We start from the raw sequence: 17991 nt of genomic DNA on the forward strand, positions 1-17991 counted from the left end.
ATTTGGCTGCATTTGCACTTTTCAAAGTATCGTGGCATAAATTTGTCCGATTACATTAGAAACAACATTCCCTTTACAACCAAACACGTCAGCAAGAGATCAACAGCTGACTCTGCCGCAGGTGGTGTTCTCTCTGCCTGCTCGGTGATATTGTATGTTTGCACATTTGCAGTGAAGCTTGCTGAAATTAGTCTCTTTCGATGTCTTTGATTGCTGTACACACTTTGTATTTAATCACAGTTTTTTATGTTTATATTTGATAAAGTTACATTTTTCTTCTTTTTTTTTTAATGCTTGAGGCAAGAGTAGACCCTTTCCTCATTTGTGATAGTTTGCATGAGCACCTAAGAATGTTTCTTGATTTCCAAACTGCACATGAATTGATCTGTCATTTATTAGTACTTTTGCACGCAGTACTTTGACACACATATATCAAATAATACTTTGATCTAAGTTGTTTACTGCAGAAATTTGTGTTTTGAGGGAATTTTCAGTTTTCATTTTGTTTGCAAAACATGCGTCATTATGTAATTGAGGGAACATATTTGAATATATTGAAATCTTTTAAATTCAATCACAATTTTCAAGAAAGTTTTGAGAACTGCTTTTGTCAGATGATTGATAAAAGTGTAAAAACATTAATACATTTAAGGAAATCTGAAAATGGCTAGAACGTTTGCAGTAGCTGCATTTAGCTGCCTATCATGTTGCAGGTTTGAGGCCACACATTAATGTTCATGTACTGAATTGTTTGTCTTTTACATTAAATTTTTATCACACAGTTGTGTTTCAAAACAATCCTGGTTCACATGCTGATACTTGATTCTCTGTTGTACTGACTGCCATGGTTTACAGACAGTTGGAGACAAACAGCTCAGATGCTCTTTTTCTGTAAAGTGAGTTGACTGTTACTGTTATTCACATGTGCTGCAGTGGGTTTTTTTTATGTTGTTGTCATCAACAATTCATTTTCTTTTCCTGCTCATTTCCTGTGAGGTCAAATGCTTCATTTATTTTGTAATGATAGAGAAAAGGTATGTCACTCTGACTCCAGACTGGTCAATCGTCATCCTTAATTTCACAATATCAGGGGAAACAGCTTCTCTGATACTAGCAGTGACTTTTTGATATTCTATCATGTAATTAAACTGTTTCTGTTTATTTTCAGACAACAATGCAAAAAATATGTTCTTACTGTAATTCAGTGCGTTTTATGGGTCTAAATATTTTTGACTTGTTCTGAGCTTTGAATTGAATGTTCAGATGTAACAGTAAATTACTTAAATTTATACTTGTACCTGATATTACATTCCAGACATATCAAAATAAAAGGAGTGAATAAAGCTGGTGTTGGTTAGTGATTTCTGTCCACTTCTGTGGAATAATAATGACCATGAACAGCAGAGAGGAACAGCTTTCAGCACACTTATTGCTGAATTAATCTCACATGCTGTAACATTATTTGGCCAGCAGAGGGCGAAACAGATCTTTACTTAAAGTGGAAATCAGAGCAGTCAACTTTTGGGTTGGTTTCCATGATCGAGCTCAAATTTAATAAAAGTCACAAACGTTTGTTACTGTTCTGGGTTTGATAAAACACAGTAACGCTGCTGTAAATATTCTGGTTGTTGCCACACAGAAGAATAAGCAATACAGTATTTTTTTCATACTGAGATTTCAAATAATGTTATTAAAAGAGATGCAAGTATAATAAAATAAACAATAATTAAATAATTGAGTATAAAGAGTCGTATTACAGTGATTTGAAACAAATTATGAATCACAACATAACCTGAGTGTGGAGAGAAACTGAGTCCTGCCCTCAAACAAAGAGATTCAAGTGGAAAGTCTAAGGGGAGGGGATGCAGAGAGACCTCATGTTGACTTTTTTTTTAAATATCAAAACAACCCTTTTTCTTTCTTCAGGTTCAGCTGTTTCCACCGTGGCAGACTCACAAAGTCATCTTTGGTCATCCCAAATACGGTGCTGAAGTCAGAGTCAGAGAGGTGTTTCTGAAAAGCAGTTCACAAAATGCAGAAAGTTAAAAAACAACTGACAGTGCAGTTTGTGCTGTTTTCTTTGTTTTGAGGGGGTGAAGCAGACATAAGCATCATGGCCTGACAACAAAATACACAAAATACTGAGAGGTTAAGGACTGAAGAGGGAACAAAACAGAGATTAACTGCTAATTAATGAGCAACTTCTGAATAATAATAACTGAATCAAACATGGTAGATAATGATACTAACTTGAAGAGAAAAGTAAAGGTAAAATTTTATTTTATGGGTCTGCAATTTCATCATAATTTCCTAGAAGGTTTCCTAGATTGAGTTTGTACTAATTATAGGGGAAAGAGAGAGTTAAGCAAAACATTGAAAAATGTGTACATGTGTCAACAAGAGAGCTTACAATTCAACAGTATATGGAAAATAAAGTTTTCAATGACTTAATCTTTTTGTGGGTATCAGTTGAACTTTTCTTTTAGAAAATTTCCTATTTCCCTTGTAACTAGTATAAAATTATAGAGTTGTTTCCAGGAAACTTCCAGGAAATAAATGGCATTTGGATGCAGTTACTTATTTTTCATTGATTTCATTATTTGTCAATAAGCATTTCTAAGTAACGTAAAAGTTTAAGACAATGTGTTTTTTTCCATAAGGTTTATATCACGTTCTTTTAATGGAAGATTATGTCCCACTCTATAAAAAGACGAAAAACAAAGTCTTGTGAGTGAAAACAAACTGCTAACATGGCAGTTATTTCGCTGCCAACACAGTTGTTCATAACAGAAATGATTATGCAGGAACTTCAACTGTTCCAGGGGAAATGAGCACAAACATTGTGGCATGGTGAATGTGTGTTTTCAGGAGTTTCTGCTTCACCACACCATGCTCAGCCTACACACACGCACGCCCACAGCTACCTCCTTCTGGGACGGGTCAACACCTTCAGGCAGCTCGCTGGCTTGCTTGTTGACCAGAGCTTCAGGTGGAAAGGACTCAAAGTTTTTCTCACTTTCGACACAGTTCGGCTCCTGGAAAATCCCAGTAAAGGAACAAAGATGTTACTATATATATATGTGTGTGTGTGTGTGTGTGTGTGTATATATATATATATATATATATATTAATGTCTCTCTTACTGTTGTGACACTGAAATGGCAACACCTAAGCAACAGCTTATTTCAGCTTTGTGAAGTTTTTTCACTGCACATCATGAGGAAAAATGTTTAAACATTACATACAGCTTTAACTTCAACAGGCGCTACTGCATCTCCCAGCTCCTTCTTCAACTCCTCATAGCTCTTTCCTCCCTAAAAGAGAGAAATCTATGTCTGCTTATGTGTTTTACTCATCAATATACATGTTGATGTCCTATTTCATTCAAAAGCTAAAACACTCACACTCCATTTTGAGGGATCCCAGGCTGTGAACCAGCCAGTGAAGGTGGGCGGCTCGAACCCTTGCTTGACCATGATGATGGGAGTGTCTGGATCTCTGTTGCCTGGGTGGGTGTGCAGGTACTCTTGGCTTGTGACCGCTGCTTCTTTGCGTTCAACCTCATTGGCCTCTTTACCGATCCAGAGGAACACCTGAAGACACAGCAGAGTCAGGAAAAGAAAGATGTACAGGAAAGTTTAGTTTGGCAACATCATCTCATACCTGGTCCCATGTGTCCAGTAGCATGACATCGTCCTCACTGAGGTCGTCCTGCGTGAACTGAGTCACCTCTGTGACGATGAAACGACCTGTCTTATTGGAGCATTCGAACAGACGTGGCTGGTGGTCTAAAACCGTCTGCTGTAGTCTGTGAGCATACAGAAGTAGCAGAACAGTAGAAAACAAATGTGTTTCCTTATTCAAGCTTGTTTTCCTACATCAGTATTAGTATTTCATTACCTCTTGTCACTAGCATACGGCGCTTTGCCTCCAAGCAACTCCCAGAATTCAATGGGCTCCTGCCCCTCTGCCACAAGTTCCTCTGAGCCGTTATTGCCAATCACAGAGCTGACCTGCTTCGCCATTTCCCTCTCATCTCCACTTGATCCCTTGTAACAAAAAAACATAACACCATTTCAATAACTTGATCGTTTGTAATCATCATAGTGTTTCAAGTTTGACATTATGATCTAATCTGATCAAATACAGTAAATACATGCACTATATGGACAAAAGTTTACATCTACATTTATATCTAAACAAATTATGAGGCCACCCAGACATTACACCCATATGTGATTGCTGAATACCTCATTCCTAAAACCATGGACATTATTATACTAATCTAACAGCCATTTTCTTATAGCATTTTCATTACCTTTCCACACCACAGAAAAATCCCCGATTGGCTCTTCAGTAAAAACACATCATTGGAGTTCAGAGAGGTGGCCAAGGCTGGAACCTCAATGGCCTTTGTGTTGGATGCGTCAGAGCCATGGACTTGGAACAATCTAATGGGAGGTTCTGGGTCAGAAGACCCTTTTCTAGATGTGCCCCCCTTCAGAAAAATAAAATAAAATAAAATAATGAAAGAATGGACACGACCTATACCTAGACCTTATGAAAACTCTATATACCCACCAAAAATAACACTTATACAGAGAGTAAAAAAAAACAAAGCAAATATAATAATTCCAAAGAAATGATCATAAATTCGATCAACAGTCATACCTCAAAGATGACCATTTTACCCTTGAACATCGCCATAAAATGTCTAGGTTCTTTGCCCATGGTTACTCTCACTTGGACTGGCTCACCGCCGTACTTCTGATCCAAGTCCACAGCCTGAAATGCTGAGGCTGCCAGTTCATCTTGTGTTGCATGACGCCCCTGAAATAATAATTGGCAAAGTAGTTTCATTATAACATAAAAAATTCAGGAGGATAGATGTGTTTTGTGAGTGACTTCGTGAGAAACTTAATATCTTAGAGTATGTAATGAATTATTGTTATTATGTTAAACTCACCTGCCATATGTAGAGCAGGTAACACTTCTTGCTGTTTACCAAGTAAGTGTAGAGGATCAGGTAGCAGTCTCCTCCAAAGAAGTATCCCAGCCATTTAGGCTCCACAGGCACAAGCTCCAGATTTTCTATTCTCCACACCTGAGTACATCGAAAAGCTAAATTAACACTGTAAAACAAATGGCAGAAATGTGCTGCTGCACTGGACTGTTGTGTCTGTGGCAACAGTCCAGTGGTGTCTAAGCAGTTGTCTTTCCTGTGACGCAGGAGCAAGGCCTGAGGTGTTGAAAGTTCGTGGCTACACTACTGGCCCCATGAGGCTGTAAGGGTCATTACACATCAGGAAAAAAATAATTGGACGCATCAGGAAGAAGCAGCATATTTCCGTCTGGATTACTAGTGAGAAAAATAATGCAGAACATTAATTTTAGGACATCTCAAATAATAACATTTATAATGGCTACACTATATTAAGTTGTTTCACTTTCAGCATCCCAGTAGAGAAGGTGTGTTTTGTATTGAACTAATGTGCGACATACTTTGTTCCGTATTTTTGACAATCAATTCAGTGCAAATTTATGGGAGAGAAATATATTAATATATTGTTCCTTATTTCCTTTTTAGGAAGTTGGTAACCCTGCAGTAGAGTAAGCCAGTATTGTGCATGCCAACTCACTATCCAGTAAACTGTCTACTGTACTGTACTGCACATCTATGGTACAGTGATCACATTTAGCATGGTAGTGTTACTTTCTCATGTTAACATGTTAGCATGCTGACATTAGTTAGCATTAATCTAAAAGTAGTGTATTTGACGTGGAAAATTTGACCTGTTGATTGATGATAGATGAGAGTGTCTGTAGCAAAATTTCATGATCCAGATGTCAAGATATTTGACTCCGTACCAAAATGTTGGACTGACAGACCTTCTGACAGTAAGCCACTAGTATGACTAAAATGAAATTCAGATTACATAGTCACATATACCTCCACTTGACCTGAGCCATTGTCCACCATTCGCTCCTGTGCAGCAATTTCTGGCATCACATGCATCAGAGAGGCATCAAACTTCTCCTGTGTGATGTGAGCTATGTAGATATGATCGCAAAAACAATAAATCATTAATCAACAACCAGAAAAATTAGCATTTCCCTTCTTGCTTGTTGTGTGTCGGTGGATATACAAACAAAGACACGTACCCACTTTCCCTCTTGTGTTAACTTTACCCAGACCTTGAGTCTGGTCCTTCACTGTCCACTTCTGGAACAGCTGCTTGAAGAGAGCTGACTCTGCCCCGTCATTCACTGTCTCCACATTTGTAGTGATGGGGTAGTTTTTGCTTTTGATGAACTCCTATAACAGCAGTTAAATATGTCATGCTAGATCATCTAAAAACAAGCCAGTGATATAGTGTCACTCACCAAAGCTCTGGCCATAGCTGCCTGCTTTTCAGTTTTGTTTGATTTCTTCCCCTTCCATACAAAGATCTTGGTCCCTCCCTGGTCCAGGAGGTAGCAGTCCTAAAATCATAACTTCATTAAGTATACCAAACCAACTTATTTTAAATATCAGTTAATTAAATTTGCTCTCTTCCTCCTTGAGTCCAAACGGCGGTGTCAAAAAGTAGCCTTAGGCTGTACAGGAATGGTGAAATGTTAGACCAGGGTAGTGTAAAGGCAACCAGATGAACTGATAAACAAAAAGCCCATGATATTATCATATGGGATTTTTTAAATTAACACAGTTATTGTCAATACTGGCATATTGCAACACCCCTAATAGTGGCACTCACATCATGCGTGAGGAGATCTTGAACCAGTGGTCTGGTAGCAACTTCTGTGACCTTCATCTCGCCATCAGCATCTGACACACTGAAATGAAACAGATAAAATCAAAGACGACTTTGACTGAACAATGGATGAATTCTCACCCACAGACTACGTGTGACAGGTCAGGGAGCAGCTCACTGGTACAGTATGAGGTTTGATTTCTGTTCCTGGTCAGCAGTTTCATCAGGAGGTCCGTCTGCCAGTTTAGAGGTTCTTTCTCCAAGAGTCTCATTCAGGATCTCCATGCTCTGAGGAGAGTTGCTCTCTGCGTCACCCTCAACCACTCTGACTTCTGCCCGACCTCCTCTCTCTCTGTCTCGGATGTCCTTGGCCAACATCATGCCCTGAGAAGCAGAGGTATGACACAGAGAGGCTACACAATCCAGAAATCTCAGACTTCACACTGTAATCATATGATCAGATTTTGCAGAAATGTAATACATATAGTGCACTTAAGTTGCCACTAGCTGATTTTGTCCATGGTAATTTTACACAAGCACACATCCAGTAAGAACTGAGGCATTTAAAAGGTCAATTGTTATACAAAGACTAGCATTATTTGCCTTTCATTTGAGACTCTCTGTCTTGGTTTGTCAGAAATCCTGTATTATTATGGGACCTGCAGCCTGGAAGCTAAATAACAGCTGCATATGACTTAATTAACCAAATGTGGGATAATGTAAAAATGAATATATATGAATATAAAGGATCTAAAAGTTTGACTCTGCACAGTATGGCTATTAGGGTTTTGAACTGTGTAGTGGAAAAGTGAACCATTTAGAGCCTCAGGCCTTTTTGCAGGAAGAAGGAAATGTGCTTCAACTGTGCACTCCAGCATTTTTTCATAAACTTACTGCACACAGTGTCATTCAAAAACAAGTTGATAAGAGTGAAAAAAATGTGGATCAAATTATATAAACACTCTCACAACATAGACAGGCACCCATGCAATCGAAAAAGTCTTACTTTAAGCTTTTCCTTCCTGTTACTCTTTGGTCCGTTCCATTGAACAATGGTCTTTCCGATGTCCAGCAAAAACACATCTCCAAGGTTAAAGCTGCTCCAGCTCATCTCCACCTGAAACAAATGAAAACATAAAGCATTATTTCTACTTAATTTCCTGTGTGCCGCAACACTGAATAACCACTGTGGTGCATGGCTCACCTCCGTGGCAATCACTCGTTTCTTCCCTTTGACATGAAGCAGTCTCTTAACATCATAGGTGTTGGTTTCAGTGTGCCTCATACCTGTTGCGATGCCACCTTTCTTGTAGCTAAACAAGACAAGATGATTATATCTACTGTTACTTTTACTATACCTGCTGCACCAACGCTGTCACTCACATTATTCCTTGTTTGAAGTATCCCCTGAAGGTATCAGACTCGTGGTTCTGAACCTCGCGATGCTGGACCGGAGTGGAGCCCAAAAATTCATCAAGTTGTATGGTGTAAACAGCAGCTGCACCCTGTTCATCCTGAGAGGACTGTGAGCCGATCCAGTAGTGGATATCATAAGACAGAGAGCTGCTCATCTTCTGTGTCTGGAGAAACAAGAGTGGAGAAACAGTGGGTGTGGGGTGGTGTATAGATGAGGATGCTATCTGATATCAAAAAATAGAGGAACATTACCCTACACACCATATACCCTAAGAGTAACAACCCAAATACAACAACAGGCTTTACTAGACAAACAAGCAGCTCTGGCACCCAAAACCACAATGATTCATCAGTCACCTTCTCAGACTTACAGACAGAAGTACATAGCAGTCACCCTCATAAAAGTTTCCAAAGGATTTCTCAGGAATTTGTACCAGCTCCATTTTCTGTTGCAAAGAAAGAAGAAAGTGATGAAATCAAATTGTTGATTTGGGAAAACTTCAGTCAGTGGTTGTTATTGCAGCAACTAAAACCACATTACCTCAATTCTCCAGATTATAATCCCAGGGGTGTGAGTTACTGCTCTGAATGTGTACTCCATGTTGGTCAGATGAATTCACTTTTAGTGAGCTGTTATTTGTTTGTTCTTTCTCTGAAAGAGGAATCATTGTGAAATCACAAATGCAACATTTTTTGTACATTAAATATGGTCTCCTTATGGTGAGCTACACAACAGCACAAATTGTATTATGTCTAAATTATAGATTCTGGTCTTAGTGCCCTTTTTCTTGATAAACTGCACAATATTAGCTTTATAGACAAATGAACTGGGAACCTACAGAGAGCAACACAATCAAATCTCATAATTTCTATATCATCAAATAGTACATAGTCCTACCTTGTATTAGTGTTTGAAGAGGTTCCTTTCAGCTTATATGATCTCCCAATAGCTGACTTCCTATCTGATTACAAAAGGCCCCCAATCCTCTTCCCCTCAGTGCCTCACATTTGCCTGTGTTTGCATGTTTCAGGACCTTTCACTGAGATCTGTCCAATCACTGATGAAGATTCACAATCCTGTAGGCAAATATGTCAAAAAAAAAAAAAAGGATTGACTCATATTCAAATGCACACACAGTAACACTGAAGCTCACTGCCATGCCCAGTCAGTTCCCAGCCCACTCCACCCTGTACAACACCATCCACACCATATATGGATATATGCCCAGCTACAGGTAGATAGGCCTATAAATAACATAAGTGTTAATGGGCTTCCACAAGAACAATGTATCAAGATACACGATTTGTTATAGTTACTCATGACCATAAAGATAATGATTGTTATTAATTTATATTAGCACCAGTATCAGCAATAATGGTAGCAGTAGTAGAATACATAGACATACACAGTCAGGCCTTGTTGTGTTTTTACTATGGAACAACTAGCACACCCGGAGAGCAGGGTTTGTTTTAGGACAGTAGAAAACAACAGCGAGTCCTGCTCCTCTGCAGAGGTCCACACAAAGAAATGTGATAAAATAAAGATTAAATACAAAATTATACAAATTTATCTTAAAGGAGGATTCAGTTGTACACATTAAGTCTGTTTACAGGTCCTACAGAGTACTAATGCCTATGTGAAAATGAAAGCTTTTTGACGTTCCAGAGGAAGGAAGTTTGAGTGATGTCATTTGAGCCAATCTTGGTTGTGTTGAAGGACTACAAGTTTGAAAATAAAAAAATCAGTAGATGTAGAAAGAAGTGAACTTACATATCTCTGTTGCCTGCTCCTCATTTCTGCTTGAGTTTAGTTGCCCAAGGCTATAGCTGCTACTAGCATAACACACCTGAATCTCCCCAAACTGATAGCGGGTGATTTGCAGTGTCGGTAAATTAAGTGTCAGATTTTGACAAGGAAGAAGAGAGTGCGAAAATGCATGTAGAAAAGATGATATATCAGCAGCATTGACTTTAATCCTTTTATAAAACTTTCCATTGTGAGTTTGACAGCTCCATCCTTCTCCAGCACCAACATTCGGTTCTAATCTGTAAAACCAGAGACAGAATCACTGATATTGACACTGATACTAATGCTGATGTGATGTGAATTTTCAGAACTAACCCGCCCACCCTATCTGTTATTATTTAACCTAGGGTCACTTCCAAAAACATTTTCATGCACAGCACATAAACATCTACACACACTCACACATACTGACTCTTTACATAGTACCATAACCATGTCATTGATAAACATCTTTTCCTGTTTTCACTTATCCAGGTTGTTACATCTTCTTGTGTGCCCTGTGCGGTTTAGTGTTATGTCTTTTCACCTATATTATTTTAAAAAATATGTTTTGATAAAATGAAAGTTAAATGAGTAATAATAAATACTCATTCAAGTGATCACATCGTTGTACAAACAAACCTCAACCAATAGTGGTACAAAATGGGATGGAGAAAAGTCATAAACCTGCTAATGGCATACCATGAATTAGCATGACCATATTGTAGATAACAATACAAACAACTTCTTGTTTTTGCAGCATTAAATAGCAAAACAAACACTGTGTTATTTATGTGTGAAGATAAGATAGCCTGAGAGCACAGAGGCAGATTTACAAATGAATGACAAACCTACACAGTGCAGTGCTGTTGGTAGGAGGAAATGACCGACTCTTGTCCATTTCCTTCATGAATGTTGCAAGTATCATTGGTAAGGTCCTTTGATTTTAAAAGCAGTGATACCAGGGCTCAGTGGAATTGAAGGTGTTCATATTTGATACTCTATTTTAAGTTAAACAACACTCACATACACCTGTCTGGGTTTTGTGTGAACTCAGTAACCTTTTGATCGACAAATAATTCTGTAAATGTAAATGGTTGGCAATCCTTAAGGCCTACTAATAGTCTTTAATTTTATAATTTTTCTCCTACAGTTCACCACAGGGTTAGAGTTTACTGTCATTCTAGTCTAAAGGGTTAAAGGTGTACTTCACAAATTTTATATGTCAAGTTCGTGTTTATTTGTCACAAGGAGTGCTACACAGCTGCTGTGGCTACTGTACATACAATCGTGTCCACTTTATTAGGCACACCTGTACAGTCTAATTCACTCAGATACAACAGACCTGCATGTTGATTACTGAGTGATAGTAACAGGTGGTGTTGTACAGGGCGCCATTATATTGAGAGGTGTTTCTTACTTTTTTGTCCATCCCATTAACATACATCAGGGGGGTCAGAATATTAGGAACAGCTCTCAAGATAATGCACTTCAGTACAACACCACCACTAACTGTGACCTCAGTGTTAAAACACAGGATTTAATTAAAACACCTCGATTATAGATTAAACAAAAGCACTCGGCAGGATAAACCCAGGACAACAGTCTATCAGTGGGCTAAGTTATTTATTCTTAATATAGTTATATCACTGTACTATTAAAAACTCCTGGTTTGATTGATATTATGACTTGAATGATTGATATTATGAGGGCAAAGTAATATCATATATAAAGTGGTGATAGTGTTAATGGGCCGTGTGCAGATAGGCACACTGCAGTGGTGCTGATTATATGAAAATGCAAAGCAATTCCATCTAGTTCAGAGAGAATGAAAATAATACTATTTTGATTTGCAAAGTTCATTTACCACTCCTGATGCATAATTTACATCATAAAAGAGAGAGCGTAAATGACTGACACACTGCACTGGATAAACAACAAAATATGTGATCAAACCTTCACCATCTCATTCTCATGAAATATTTTTAAAAAATGTTTTCTTCCACAGCTTCTTCCATGTCTGTGTCTCAACTGGAAATGAGGTCATGTACACCTGTAAAACTCAAAAGGACAGGAAGAAATTTATGCTATTAATTACAGCAAGAACACAACCAAAGACACACACACATACACAGTAATTATTTTGTGCTTGAGTTGACTTTTAGAGCTAACTGGAAAAACATAGTAAGAAAAACCTTTTGGAAAAAAAGAGGTGTTCAATGATGTCATCTAGCTTTTGTATAGCAAGGTGGTCTTATAAATTACAGGGGAGACTAGAGACAGTTTTAACAGTATTTCCTATTTACCCAGTAATTCCCCATTCACCAAAGTAACTACCGTTTTTGTTATGCTATAGACTATCATAACAGTTCCTTTGTACAGGAACAGCTGGAAAATAGAGCAGACACACTGGTAATCTGACCAAACACGTAATAAATCAGCTCTGAAAAAGGAACATCTTAGATACTTTTCACATACTGTTAACATTTTTCCAACATAAATAGCACTTTTGACCACACTTAGTCTGGAGCTTGAGACATCAAATGGATCCTCAATGTGGCTCTAATCCAAAAAAATGAATGAATGTTTTGAACATCTGGATTCATCAGCAACTATTTTTTCACCTCTTCTCATCTGTATTATGACACACTTATAATGTGGCACATCAGAAGACTTCAAAACAAAGATACAGTACTTCCTGTTCCATTACAGCTCAGGGCAGTCCAAGATCCAAGAAAGACATCTGGTAGAATTGTTAAGGATAGTTTAACATTTTAGTCCACAGAGAGGAAATGTTGCTCTAAAAGGACTGGAACTTTAACCTGTAACCTACTTGATTGCTGAAGCCTCCTCTTAGCTTAGCTGGTTATTTTTAGAATATAGTTTTGCACAAAATGAGGAGTGTAAATTCTGTTCCCCACTTTTTACATCGGAGCTGTGCTATAGGACGGGATCATTTTACAGCCAGACAGGGCAGGAGGAGGGATTATATCGTCTGGGACTGTCAGTGAACATATGGGCCTGTGAGTACTGTTTTAAAGTGTTCTTAAAGTGAGGATGCTTTCAGAAATAATGCCATGAATAGTCTTAATTTATCAAACAGAAAAAACTAAATCAAATCCTGTGACCACCCTTTGCCTTGTAGATATACCTGTGAACAGTTTTTCAAGATACTTTGCAGGAGGGTTATTGGAAAACTTGCCACAGATCTTCAGTGGGTTTAGGCAGTGTCAGTGTTTTCTGTTTCTTCCTGTAATCCTAGACTGACTCTATGATGTTGAAATCAGGGCTCTGTGGGAGACAGACCATCTGTTGCAGGACTGCAGGACAGTTTCTGGTTGTTGTCTAGCTGAATGAATTTGGTCAGACATCTTCTTGATGGTGTTGTGTGAAGTGCCTAAAACTTTTGCACAGGACTGAATGCATGTACACTATAGTGCATAATCTACCCTTCAATACTGTGCTGCAGAGAACCCTTCAGTCTAACTCTGTTGGAGCATTTAAAATATGCCTCTAATTAGAATCAACAGCCCATAATACCTTCCCTTTCACACAGGAGTACAGAGCTTCACTGACTCCTGACTCCTACTCACATTTCGCTTCCTCCTCCTACGTAACTTGTGGTCCTGCGCCACATTCAAGTCCTCTTTTTAACAAATATAGGTTCTGACCTCCTCGAAGCCAAACATACAGTTAGGCTATATATGTTTTAGCGCATTAATTTGTCAACCTGGTAAAAACCGAGTTAAAAATGAAATGGACTATCTCGTCTCTGTTTGACTGAGTGCCTCCATCTACACCAGATGTTTTTGGCTCCTCCCAGACAGCTTGGTCAAACATTCCAGCCCACCTCTGGGAATCTGCTGGCTCCTCCCACACTCCCACTGAACTCCAGTCAAGATTTTACAGGAGCTAAGGAGACTGAGCTGACACAAAATGAGAGGACTTGTTGTCTTGGTTACTTTGGCCTGCTTTGCCACTGCTCAGCACCAAGCACTGATTGACTATTTGGAGCGGAGGCTGCTCGCTATTGAGGTAAGACTCCCTTTACCTCCCTACTGAGCCCTGCGCTCCAGAGTCCCTCTGAAAGGAAACTTCCAGGGACAGGGCAAAAGGCAATGGAATGCAGATGTGGGCAAATCCTGGGAAAATGCTGGAAAATACAGCTCTCTGAAATGTATAGGGATAATGAGCTTCTTGTCTGGGTTATGACAGAGTTAAAAATGCACCTTAAGATTTGTATGATGTGATGATTGTCTGTATGATGCCAGAAAACAGTTTGCACAAAATAAATAAAAAAAAAAAATTAAGTTTCTTACAAGGCAGTAGACCTGGTTTGTTCACAAGACCTGTACTATCTTGGCATCACAGAATTACATTTATCAAGATGATCAAGTAAAGGAGATAATTTGACCAGCAACACATGGCAAATGAAACATCTTTCAGGGAATTTCCTGCCCGTGTAGAAACTTATTTTGTTATTTTGTCATCAGCTCCCTCAAACTATTATTCATTCACATCCCTCAGTCTCTTTGTTGTTGTGTCAAGTGGTGTCAGACTTCACTGATCACCTGTAGAGAAAATGTCGTTTCAGTTTTTCCCGTCCACAGCAAGGTCAGAGGTCAGTCTGCTACAGAGCAGCTCCCACAGAGAGCGCTGGCAGGATTCAGTTTTTTGCTAGAGAGACATTTGAGCAGGGTGGATACTTGCCACGTGTAGGTTGAACCTGGTTGTTTGAAGGATGAGTTTCCCACTTATTATGTCCCAGTCTCTTCTCTGAGTCTGAAAGGGACATAAAATTATAGCCTTTACAGTGCTTTCTAGAAATACATTTGTAGTTCCTGCAAAATAAAGATCTGTGTATTGTTCATGCTGCTGAAGGATGGAGAAAAGATGAGCCTTGCCACTTCTGCTTGTGTCCAGGTTCGGTAATTACTCACCTTTGTTTTTTTTAAAAAAAAAAACAGGACCGATCTCTCTATGGCACGAACAGACCACCCGTTATGCATCTGAGCTGCGGGAGCTGAAGCAACAAATGGTTTCCCAGCTGGAGACCCTGGACAAAGAGAAAGAGGCACTGAGAATGAATCTGGATGGTGTGGGGACCAGGGTGGACCGGGTCGAGCGTGAACTGGACTACCTGGAGACTCAGAACGGGCTCAGCCGTGCGTGGATGTGGATGACAAGCTGATTGAGCAGCAGGTGACTCTGGTGAAGGAGAAGCAGAAGGCCAAATATTCAAAACTCTCAGGTGAACATGATGGTGTTACACTGCACCTTTATCAGAGTAAAACTTTTATCAAGAAACAGATTTAAGAGAATAGTTATTCTTACTAATTACTCTTGGCTTTACTTGCTTTCTTGTCAAGCATTCTTGTCATATCTGTCTGTTATATATGAAACTGGAACCAGCAGCTGATTGGCTTAGCTTGGCATAAAGGCATAAAACAGGGAAACAGCTAGCCTGGCTTTGTTCAAAGGTAACATCTATCTAAGCACCTACCAGCACCTTTGATTTAATCTGTTCAAAAATCCCAAGTATAATACATTTTGTGGGGTTATGTGCTGGGCTATTTGTTGGCTGGGTGCAATAACCTGCTGAAGTCTCAGCTGATTGTTTGGCAACCCTCACAGTGACAATGAGGCTTCAGGAGCTAAGCTAACTGTCTCTTGGATGACAATTAACAGATATGTGAGTGGTAGTGATCTTCTTGTGCAACTCTTGACACAAAAACAAATAACCATCTAATTTCCTCTCACTCGCTTATGTTCAGACTGCAGCGACATGATCTCCAGTATAAAAGCCATGAAGATCTTGAAGCGAGTTGGAGGGCCAAAGGGCGTGTGGAGCAAAGACACGGGCAGGGGCTCTGGGAAGGTCTACATTTTTAATGGTACAGATGATGACACCATCCATGAGTTTTCCTCTGTGCAAGACTTTGCCCGCTCACTGGGCTTGTCTCTGGCCAAGACTGTAAAGCTGCCGTCGGCCTGGAAGGGAACAGGACACGTCGTCTACAACAATCACGCATATTATATCAACCAGGTTGATGAGATAACGGTGGTTAAATATGACATGAAGAACCACTCTGTGACAGACAGCGCAGTGTTTCCGGTCCAGGACCACGTCCCAGTGTACAGCCTGACCCCTGAGACAGTTATGGACCTGGCTGTGGATGAAGAAGGCCTGTGGGCCATTTACAGCACGCGGCAGAACGACAGGCACATCTCTCTGGCTAAAATGGATGCCAACTCGCTGGACATCGAGCAGATGTGGGACACAAACTGCCCAAGAGAGAACGCAGAGGCGGCCTTCATCATCTGTGGCACCCTGTATGTAGTGTACAACACCAAGCAGCCCGGTCGCTCACATGTGCAGTGTGTGTTTGACGTCAACGACATGGTGACCAACGAAGAGGCACCGCAGGTTTACTTTCCAAAACGCTATGGAGCTCACTCCAGTCTCAAGTACAACCCACAGGAGCAGCTGCTCTACGCCTGGGATGATGGCTACCAGATCCTGTACAAGCTTATAATGAAAAAGAAACTAGAGATTTGAGTTGATCAGTACAAACAACCATCCTCCTAAAACTCCCTTTAACCCACCACCAACCTTTAAAGGATCATATCAGTGTTTTTACAGGTTTTATCTTCCAACAAATCATGCATATAACTGATGACCATTTTATAACGTTTGCAGAAGAATTTCAGATTTTCAGATTTGTCTTTTGTTACTTTTTAGGCAGCCATTAATCTCCATTTCATACTATTGAAACCTGCAAGAATTATATAATCACGGTAAAAAGTCCACATTTAAAAAAAAAAAAACTGTATTACTTCACAATTACATAACTTTGAAAACACACTTGAATGCAGACCTGAAATTCACTAAACAACTCAAAAACGTTTCAAGACTCAACAACAAAGAGAATAATAGAAAACATGTGCTGCTTTAATGGTTGGAAAAATCTACTCAAAAATCGGAAACATTTCAAGATGCAACAAGATAACCAGCAATGACATTAAGTATTCATGATTTGGAGTAAATAGGATAAAAATGCAAAAACACTGGTGCGTTCTTTTCTGTTTAAGAAAGGTTCAAAAGTCCTGGACTGTAGAAATGTATCTACTGTCCTTTCACACACTTTCAGATGTGAATGTTGTACATTTTCAGATATTCTAATCAGACACTGCACTGCACGTCCATCTTCACAATCATTTCCGTGTCTACTGGTGAGTCGACTTGAATAGATTTACTGTACTTACCTGTGATCTCTTGCGCTACTGTCTGTATTTCTAAAGTTGTTGCAAATGCTTTTTTTTTTGTTAATGCAAATATTGAGAAAATATTTCACGTCATACTTTTAAATTAGCATTATACCTGACCACTCACGTTAGCCTCACTGTTGAAATCTGGCCATGTGATACTTTACATGTAATTTTGCTGTTTGAATAAATTGTGACAATTTAAATCTTGGTAGCATTGCTGAGTGCATAAACAATCTAATTTCCATATGAATCACATTCATTGATCATTAGCTCTTACCTGCACTGTTCATATGCACCGTCCTGCAACCTCAGGGGTTTGAGAACCATGGCTCTATGTGGAGTCAAAGACAAAGGTTAACAGTTAATGTAGCATCAATTATAAGTCAGTCTAAACACAGGCTTTAGTGTTGCTGAGTTAGTCAATATATGACATTTATTATATTAAATAAAAAGCCAAGCTTAGTTCAGAGGATAGTATCAAAAATTTAAAAAATATATTTAATTGAATTTCATTGTGCAGCTTTATTCATTTACCAGTCTGAACAAACTTCTAGTGTTTACACTGACAAAGTTTAAAACCAACAACTATCATCATCATTATATCTGTGGTGTTGTCACTTACTATCAACAACGTTGTCACAATGGTAGGCAACCTCAGAACTGCAGTAAATAGAATGTAGACAGCTAGCTGGCTAGCACTGATATAATTCTATAACTCTATAACTCTTTATACTTTAGTCGAGCACATATGCATTTTGTGGTGTTAAC

The 17991-nt window shown here is 39.1% G+C and overlaps 2 protein-coding genes across 4 annotated transcripts in view; one reads left to right on the forward strand and one right to left on the reverse strand.

The window, feature by feature from the left end:
* Nucleotides 1-17991, reverse strand: part of LOC108886436 (advillin) — a 118475-nt gene that overhangs the window by 61702 nt on the left and 38782 nt on the right. Inside the window, exons 1-20 of one of the 3 annotated variants that reach the window (XM_018681299.2) lie at nucleotides 9067-9215; nucleotides 8710-8820; nucleotides 8540-8614; nucleotides 8136-8332; nucleotides 7957-8065; nucleotides 7759-7869; nucleotides 6931-7136; nucleotides 6756-6834; nucleotides 6385-6483; nucleotides 6163-6316; nucleotides 5951-6051; nucleotides 4967-5104; nucleotides 4672-4830; nucleotides 4319-4498; nucleotides 3901-4049; nucleotides 3664-3808; nucleotides 3405-3593; nucleotides 3246-3314; nucleotides 2925-3035; nucleotides 263-2013 (exon numbers count right to left, since the gene is read on the reverse strand). In XM_018681299.2, coding sequence (XP_018536815.1) covers nucleotides 1900-2013; nucleotides 2925-3035; nucleotides 3246-3314; nucleotides 3405-3593; nucleotides 3664-3808; nucleotides 3901-4049; nucleotides 4319-4498; nucleotides 4672-4830; nucleotides 4967-5104; nucleotides 5951-6051; nucleotides 6163-6316; nucleotides 6385-6483; nucleotides 6756-6834; nucleotides 6931-7136; nucleotides 7759-7869; nucleotides 7957-8065; nucleotides 8136-8332; nucleotides 8540-8614; nucleotides 8710-8769 — 2445 coding nt within the window. In that variant the 5' untranslated portion in view covers nucleotides 8770-8820; nucleotides 9067-9215 and the 3' untranslated portion in view covers nucleotides 263-1899. Of the gene's footprint in view, nucleotides 1-262; nucleotides 2014-2924; nucleotides 3036-3245; nucleotides 3315-3404; nucleotides 3594-3663; nucleotides 3809-3900; nucleotides 4050-4318; nucleotides 4499-4671; nucleotides 4831-4966; nucleotides 5105-5950; nucleotides 6052-6162; nucleotides 6317-6384; nucleotides 6484-6755; nucleotides 6835-6930; nucleotides 7137-7758; nucleotides 7870-7956; nucleotides 8066-8135; nucleotides 8333-8539; nucleotides 8615-8709; nucleotides 8821-9066; nucleotides 9246-17991 lie in introns of those variants that run through there. The other 2 variants (XM_051074447.1, XM_051074448.1) reach the window with 2 other exon arrangements.
* Nucleotides 13723-17426, forward strand: LOC108886433 (olfactomedin-like protein 3A). The gene is given in 5 exon segments (XM_051074465.1): nucleotides 13723-13867; nucleotides 13869-13994; nucleotides 14926-15110; nucleotides 15113-15205; nucleotides 15729-17426. Coding segments are annotated over 5 exon segments (1299 nt in total). The 5' UTR covers nucleotides 13723-13757; the 3' UTR covers nucleotides 16514-17426.

This window comes from Lates calcarifer, linkage group LG12 (genome assembly GCF_001640805.2).
Source record: "Lates calcarifer isolate ASB-BC8 linkage group LG12, TLL_Latcal_v3, whole genome shotgun sequence".
Lineage (NCBI taxonomy): Eukaryota > Metazoa > Chordata > Actinopteri > Centropomidae > Lates > Lates calcarifer.